An 8,721-nucleotide genomic window follows, 5' to 3' on the forward strand; every position below is an offset into this window, starting at 1 on the left:
CTGAGAAAAAATGGTTTAGGGAATTGACTGAACACAATAAAAATGTAAAAAAAAAAAAAAAGAGAGAGAGTGGCTGAGGCTATGGCATAGAGCACCTGAGGACTCTAGTCCCATGGTCTGAGAAAGGCTGTCTGCCTGCGGGCAGGAGGCCGACTTGCAACATGTGCCCTTTGGACATTTAAACAAATTTGTATTTTCTGTTTTGCATGTGTACATCCCTCCAAAAAAATACTGTTGATTGACTGTACATGGAGGGGGATTGTAACTACTGCAATGGAATAAAATATGATTTACTGATCGTAAAACTGATTATATGCCCTGTAAGCTTTCACTCAATTTACAATAAAAACTTAAAATATATATATATACACATATAAATGATGACAGTACAGATGGGAAACTCCAGATATCAGATGAACATGCCAAGAAAAGTCACTTACTGAGAAAAACAGAGTTTAGGGCAAAAAGTTAAGAAATTACAAAATTTAATGGTCAGGTAGAAGGTGATATGCCTCCAGCGGAAACTGTGACAAAGGAAGAAGAAAACTCAGGTAAGTTTCATGACACATAGGTCAAGAAAGAATTTCAATAAGGAGGAAATGGTCAACAATGCCAAAAGCCATTCAGGGGTCAAATGTTAAGTAAAGAAAAACTATTGGATTTATCAACATGGAGGTCATCAGTGACCATGACAGGAGCAGTTTTTACAGAATGATGATGTTGAAGCCAAATAGTAATAGGCTAAGGAGTGAGAGCTAAGGCAGAGACAGCTCCATTTAAGAAGTCCAGCAAGGAAAGATGAAGAGAGACAAGGTAGTGGTAGGAAAACATGGAAAGCTTTTAGATTTACTTAAGAAAAGTACTGAGCACGTGTTTTGGAAAGGAAAGCACATCAATGGGAAGGATCCAATTGAGAAAGAGGGGTTGAAAATACAGGACACAAAGCAGTCCTCTGATTACTAAAGAATGAAAACACTGTGTTAATTTCAAGATTGATTTAGAGTCTGCATTAGACAAAAAAATTTTGCCACTTTTAATTTTAGCCTGGTTTATTTTTCAAAGTTATTATAATCAAGTCCGTTAAACACATTACAGACGAAATGACTTGTCAGATAAATCTGTTATTCTAGTCAAGAGAACTGCAAAATAAGAAATACGAGATTAGCTTTGGTGTCAGTCACCTTGACTCAAATTTCAGCTCCATCACTTAGTACTTGTCAAATGGTGGGGATACACACACACACAATTATGTTAATTTTCTTCATTTGCTAAATGGGCATAATAATTCATCCATTTCCCAAGGATTTTGTGAAAATAAAGTGAAGCGCCTACCCTACGAAAACAAAAAACCAACCCTGTTGTTGTGGAGTGGATTCCGACTCTTGGATGGAGACCCAGGAGTGAAACTGCTCTCTTTCCATAAGGTTTTGAATAGCCATGTTGTTGTGTGCCGTGGAGTTGGTTCCAACTCACAGCGACCCTATAGGATTTCTGAGGGTACAGATCATTATGGGAACAAAAAGCCTCATCTTTGTCCAAAGGAGGGGGCTCGTAGATTAGAACTGCTAACCTTGTGGTTAGCAGCCCAACTGTGTAATCCACTGGCGGTGGGGTGGTGATTGTGTGCCCCAGAGTCAGTTCCAATTCATAGCAACCCAGTCCAGGGTTTCCCAAGCTGTAAATCTGTATGTGAGCAGAAGGCCTCATCTTTCTCCTGTGGAGCAACTGGTACATTCGAACTGCTGACCCTGTGGTTAGTAACCCAGTTCATACTCCACTACACTACTAGGGCTCCATTTCAATGGCTGTAGTCTTAAAAAGGAGTCCTGGTGTGGCACTGTGTGGGTTAATGCACCGGGTCAGTGGTTTAAGCTCACCAGCCACTCCTCAGAAACCCTATACAGGGTAGCCATGGGTTGAAACCACCTCAACAGCACTTAACAACAAAAGTCTTAAAAAAGCAAATGCTAGGACTTAACCTAGTAAGTGAAGTTCTGAGATGGTGCTGTAGGATAAGCACTGAACAGCAAGATCAGACAACAAGGTCAACCCACTGTTCAAACTCACCAGTCACTAGTCAGAAACTCTATACAGGTCACTGTGAGTCAGAATCAACTCAACGGCACTTAACAACAACCACCTAATAAAAATGCAATCAACACACCAAACCCAATGCATCAAGTGGATAAAGATTCAACAGACCCTACAGGACATAGGACAGAGGCCAACTGTTTCATGGTTTCCAAGGCTTTTTGTCTTTACAAAAGCAAATGGCCACATCTTTTTCCAGCAGCGTTGTTGGCCTCCACATGCTGACTTTTTGGTTAACAGCCCAGTACTTAACCCACTGTGCCACCAGGGTTCCCTTTCAATTAATAGCTGTTTAAATACCAGAATCCATGTAGTGAAAGGAAAAGAGATCTTAATTCTTAAAGACACAGCGATGTCTCTCAGGAGGTATACGAGTATATTCACATCTTTATCGAACTGGGTATTTCGTTTGTATAGTACACATAGCCTACACTTACTGGAATCCTGGTGTGGCGCTGTAGGATAAGCATGAGACTGCAAACCACGAGTTCAGTGGTTCAAACCCACCAGCTGCTCCTGGGAAATCCTATACTGCTGAATCGAAGCTGACTCAACGGCACTTTAACAACCACCACCTACGCTAACTAGATTTGGGCTGAAAATACGACTTCTGCACCATTAAATATGATGTTGAAAGTGGGTGATTTGTTGAATGCAAAGCTGATGATCTTGACTGTAAACCTTCACTCAATTCAAAATATATGACGCTGATACTGAATGGGTCAAGGTTATTTCAATCGCATCTTAGAAATTCAAGATAATTTATAAAAGGGAGCGCTTGCTTGGCTAAGATACACCATTTCCGCCTAACTTCAATACGGGTGCCGCCACAGGCATCTTATATATACTTCATGTGCTGACCTCACACCTAGAACTCGCCCAATTTTCAAAAAAGCCTCTGCGCTTCAAGGAGGCATCGCTGGGCCTCCCTCCTCTCGGGTTGCGCCCCCTCGGTCTCGGGTGGAGACTTTTACCCTTTTCTATGAAGTTGGTCACCACCAGAGTCCCGGCCGCCGCAGAGTAGCCTGGCCCAGCAGAAGGAGCCGAGGCCCCAGCAGGAGAAGAACTCGTAGAGAGAGAGAGGGAACCATTCTCCGCGCTTTGGTTCAGCCTCTTTCGGTTCTTCTTAGAAGACATGATCAGCAAGCAGCATGGGCTAAATAACTGCAAAGCCGGCTTTAAGGTGCGCGCTTCTCTTAGAGAAAAAACTTCCGGAGCAGAAGTCGGTGTGGCTCCGCCCTGCGCCGTAATCCCACGAATGGAGCGCGGTAGGAGACTGAAAACCGAGCGTTTTCAAAACGCGGGATCATTGAAAAGGTTACAGATGTTCTAACTGCTATAAAGTTGGTGTTGTTGTCAAGTGCCGTCGAGTCAGTTCTGACACATAGCGACCCTCTATAGGGTTTCCGAGGAGACGCTGGTGAGCTAGAACTGCCGTGCTTGCAGTTCAAAACAACCTTGCAGTCTAGCGCATTAACCCGCTGCTCTACACTGCTATAAAGTGTTGTTGTTGTTGTTAGGTGCCATCGAGTCGGTACCAACCCATAGCGACCTTATGCACAGCAGACCGAAACACTGCCCGATCCTGGGCCACCCTCACTACTGTTCCCACGCTTGAGTCCATCCATGCTGCCACTCGGCCAATCCATCTCGCTGGGGGTCTTCCTCTTTTTCTCTGACCCTCCACCTTACCAAACATGATATCCAAAATGGAAGCCACCATGGCGCTGTGGGTTAATGCGTCAGAATGCAAAGCCGTTTTAACTGCAAGGTCGGAAACCCTGTACAGGGTCGTTATGGGTCGGACCTGACTCGATGGCACTTAACAACAGCCATTTAAATGTCGTCCTGGTGTGGCGCTGTGGGCTAATGCATCAGACTGCTAAGTTGTTTGAACTACAAGGTTGGTGTTTCAAGCTTCCAAGCCATATAAATTGGAAACCCTATACAGGCTCGCTATGGGTCTGGGTCGACTCTAAGGCACTTAACAACGGCAACAACCATTTAAATGGACACCTGGTGTGGCGCTGTAGGATCAGCAAACCACAAGGTTGGCAGTTCAAAACCACTAGCTGCTTCTCAGAAATCCTGTACAGGGTTGTTAGGAGTCGGAACCTACTCGACTGCACTAAACAACAACCATTTAGATAATAAATTGCTGAGGCTTTTGTTTTGTTTTGTTTTTTTAATTCATCTTTCTGACCGCCTTCCACCATCCTAAACAAACGTCTGTAGAAATAAACTAACAAAATGAATATCAGATCTCTCTCCCTGCTTGTCGTAGCAGCTTATGAAGAGGGCTGGTGGAAAGCATTTCGCGGTCTCCTCAGATAGCGGCGCAAATTTGGAGACCCAGATCCAGCGGTTGTGGGTGACACTCTTCTAAAATGTACGGTAGCGACCTGGCGTTGGAGGGGTGACTTGGGAAAGGAGCTAGAAAGGCTGCGTGAACGGCAAAGGGATGCCGCAGCTACTGAACTGGGGCTACTGGCGCGCGGCGTTGGCCTGGACCCGCCGCCCGAGGTTTTCGAGGTTCACGACGGGGCACCACAGGGCTTCGTGCGGGCCTGGCTGCTCCTGGGATCCCCGGGCCAGAGTGATCTCGCTGCAGGGAGAGCTGGACAGGTTCGGGGGCGTCTCCGTGCACTTGGCGCGGCTTGCTGAGCTGGATCGCCTTGACAGTGCTGACTTCCAGAGAGGCTTGCAGGGCAAGTGCGCCAGGGAGGGGCTCTTAGGGACCCTTAGTTTTTCAAATGTTGTAACTGCGGCCCCCAACCCCAAATCGCTCTCTGCCCCAGTCAAGTCGGAGCCGAGGGGGAAGGGGAGAAGGCGTGGGAGAACCGATTCCTTTGCTGAGAAATCTTGCTGTTGCGTTAAGTGGTGAAGAACCCGGAATTTGAAATCAGCAGCCCGAGTTCTGCTCCATTTTTCTAGTGTATGACGTTCGACAAGTTCTGTAATCCACCATTTCTGAGTCCCTAAAATCTTGGAGTCCTGGTGTAGCGCTGTGTGGCGCTGTGGGCCAGACTGCAAAACCTTTTCAACTGCAAAGTTCAATCTCACCAGCTGCTTCTCGGAAACCCTATACAGGGTTGCAATGGGTCTGAACCAACTCGACGGCACTTAACAACAACATCATCAAGTGCTTATGATGATGCCTGACACATATTTATCGCTCAGTAAATTGCTGGAGCCCTGGTGTAACCCTGTAGGATAAACACTGGACTGTTAACCGCAAGGTCTATGGTTCAAACCCACCAGTCGTTCCTTGGAAGCCCTATCCAGTAGCTATGAGTCAGAACCAACTCAACAGCATGTAACAACAAAAACAAATATTTGTCAGTATACCTACACTATTATCATTTACTGACACTTGGTATTGCTGGGCATTTTCCCCCAAAATTATCACACATTCAAATACAAGGGGTAGACAAATGAGTAGACAGGACAGATTCTGATTATTGTTTATATAAGTCCTTTGTAAGCTCAACACCTGGAGTTTGTTTCGACTGGCAAAGCAGCCTATCTTTTCTGACTAACTTGGGAGAGTCAGTGGATTCATTCTTCAACAGCACATTTCTCCACTCTTTTTGAGCTCAGTCATAAGCTAGAAAACTTGTATAGAGGAATCTTCACTTTGGAAGAACCCACTGTTTGCAGGGAAGAGCCCCCCATAAGTCTTGTAATCAAACTACAGGTGCAACATGTAAATTCAACCATGTGAAAATCCTCATTACATAGGAAACGTCAAATAATCGTTATTCTTTTGAGTGGTATGCCAAGAGAGCGTATATAGAAATGCAATTCAGCAAGTTATCTCAAAGACAAACTACATATATAACATTTTCACCTGAATTTTTGGACCAGTTTGTGAATAATTGCTGACAAACCCACATGTCAATTGATATTGAGTTCATTGTAACTCATGGCAACACCTTGTGTGCAAAGTAGAACAGCTCCTTAGGGACTTGAAAGTAGCAACCTGATTTCCAAGGTATCTCTAGGTAGGTTTGTGCAATCAACCTTTGAACTGGTGGTCAAACACTTAATCATTTGCACCCCCCAGGCCACTACTTAGAATACATCATCCCTGGTTGTTATGTGCTGTGGAGTCGGTTCTGACTCATAGCAACCCGATACAGGGTTTCTGAGGCTGTAAATCTTTACGGGAGCAGAAAGCCTCATCTTTCTCCCGCGGAACAGCTGGCAGTTTTGAACTGCTGACCCTGAGGTTAGCAGCCCAATTCGTAACCACTACACTACCAAAGCTGCTTATCATCCCTGGTAGTGATGTTAACTACCATGGAGTAGGTTCAGACGTATAGTGACCCTGATAAGGTTTCCTAGGAGCCGCTGTTGGATTTGAACCACAGATCTGTGTTTAGGAAAATCAAATCAGTGTTCAACCTCTGATGTGCATGAATACACACATTTTTATTGTATATACCTATACTTATCAAAGAGTCCTGATGTGGGTTAATGTGCTGGACTTCAAAGTCAGTTTGAATCACAAAGTCAGTGGTTCAAGCTCACCAACTGCTCCTCGGAAATCCTATAAAGGGTCGCTATGGATCAAAACTGACTGAACAGCATTTAACAACAACATACTTGTCGGAGACAAAAGGGTGATCAAAATGCTGCCCCATCAACATGGCAAAGCAGAAATTATATTGGATTGGATTTATACGTCAAGGTTTCAAGTCTCAGATTCTGCCACATGCTTAGCCAGACATTAGGCAAATCACCTTTGAAAATATTTGTCTCTTGGGTTGCTTATGTGAATAAAGCCAGAGTTAGTTATTGGATGAATGTGGTTATCAACAATAAATTATTGTTGTTGTTAAGTACCTTTAATTGCTTCCAACTCATAATGACCCTGTATGGGGCTTCCAAGGAGCAGCTGGTAGATTTGAACTGCCAACATTGTGGCTAGTTGTTGTTAGGTGCTTTCAAGTCGGTATAAACTCATAGTGACCCTATGCATAGTGACCCTGGTGAGCCTTAACTGACAACTTTGAGGTTCAAATGGCTTTGCAGTTCAGCGCATTAACCCACAGGGCCACACCAGGACAGTGACCTCTAATAAGTTGTACAAACATGGTAAAACCAATAACCAGTTCCCACTCAAGGTGATCCCATGTGTGTCAGAATAAAACTTCCATAAGGTTTTCAGTGACCTATTTTTCAGAAGTCTATCTTCAAAGGCACCTTTGGGTAGACCGGAACCTCCAACTTTGGATTAACAGGAGAGCACATTATATTTAAAAAACACAACAAAAACCCAAACTCACTGCCATCAGAGTGGTTCCAATTTAGGAATGCTGTAGCCCAAAGTTATCCTCCTTCTAAGGAGCATTCTGACTGAACTTCTTCTGGAAACCCATTCTTTGCAATGTTACCTGGTTTTTATGATGCCTTCACATAGTCAATAATACACAAGTAAACATCTGTCTATTATTTTGTTTTCAGTCAAGACTCATCTGATGTCAGCAGTGATCTTCCTCATTCCTTGTCCTCTTATGAAACCAGCTTGTTTTGTGTTTCACAGTCCAGTGCTTATCCTATGGACCCACCATGTTCACTTGTTCTTAAGTGCCATCGAGTCGATTCTGACCCATTGCAACCCTGTATAGGATCTCCAAGGAGCAGCTGGTGAGCTTGAACCACCGACCTTGCAGTTCAAACGACTTTGTAGTCTGACACATTTGCCCATAGTGCCACACCAGGACTCCCATATTCAGTAGGCATATGGATATTATCCTATCACAGACAGCATTTGTACTTCAAGATAGATCTTGAAATATTCTTCATGAATGTGACACCATTTCTCTCCAATTAGTACTTCTCAGCATAGTAAGCCATAGGAATGTCCATTCAAAATGTACAATACTAGTTCATTTAAACTCACTGATGCCTATAATACTGATATTTATGCATTCCATTTCATTTTTGACAGCTTCCAATTTTCCTAGATTCATACTTAGTACATTCCAAGTTCCAATTATTAATGGCTATTTGCAGCCGTTTTGTTTCATTTTCAGTTGTGCCCCATCAACAACTGAAGGTCCCAAAAGCTTGGCTCCATTCATGTCATTATGGTCAACTCTACTTTAAGGAGGAAACTCTTATTCAGTCATATTTTGAGTGCCTTCCAACCTGAGGGGCTCACTCTCTGACACTATATCTGACAATGTTCCATTTCTTCTCATAAGGTTCCAGTGGCTAACCATTCAGAAGTGGTCCACCTCTCTTTCTTCCAAGTCTGTCTTAGTCTGGAAGCTCCCGTTACCCTTATGGTACTTAAACTTCTGGTGACATAGTTTCCATCATTAAGCAATACACAAATCACAGTAAGACAAACTGACAGATGAGTTGTGGTCACTTATAAATCAGGGATGTATAATATGTGTCTTTCATAGTTATAAGAATTTAATGAGATGAAGTATGTAAAGGGTCTGGAATTTCAGAACTAAATTTCTGCAAGACAAATGATTTGTTTATTTCAAATACCTTCTTTAGGCAGCATAAGAGATGACTATACACAAGGACCTCGCCAGATGGAACACATAGAAATCAAATAGACTACATCTGTGGAAAGAGAAGATGGAAAAGCTCCATATCATCAGTGAA

The 8,721-nt window shown here is 43.5% G+C and overlaps 2 protein-coding genes across 2 annotated transcripts in view; one reads left to right on the plus strand and one right to left on the minus strand.

Moving 5' to 3' along the window:
- The window catches only part of SPATA5 (spermatogenesis associated 5), a 520,157-nt gene extending 516,929 nt beyond the window's left edge, over positions 1-3,228 (minus strand). Inside the window, exons 1-2 of the mRNA XM_006866265.1 lie at positions 3,066-3,228; positions 2,345-2,347 (exon numbers count right to left, since the gene is read on the minus strand). Coding sequence (XP_006866327.1) covers positions 2,345-2,347; positions 3,066-3,228 — 166 coding nt within the window. The remainder of the gene's footprint in view (positions 1-2,344; positions 2,348-3,065) is intronic.
- A 1,324-nt stretch (positions 3,229-4,552) lies between these two features.
- Positions 4,553-8,721, plus strand: part of NUDT6 (nudix (nucleoside diphosphate linked moiety X)-type motif 6) — a 55,398-nt gene continuing 51,229 nt past the window's right edge. Inside the window, exon 1 of the mRNA XM_006866283.1 lies at positions 4,553-4,799. Coding sequence (XP_006866345.1) covers positions 4,553-4,799 — 247 coding nt within the window. The remainder of the gene's footprint in view (positions 4,800-8,721) is intronic.

Source organism: Chrysochloris asiatica, unplaced genomic scaffold (genome assembly GCF_000296735.1).
Source record: "Chrysochloris asiatica unplaced genomic scaffold, ChrAsi1.0 scaffold00088, whole genome shotgun sequence".
Classification (NCBI taxonomy): Eukaryota; Metazoa; Chordata; class Mammalia; order Afrosoricida; family Chrysochloridae; genus Chrysochloris; species Chrysochloris asiatica.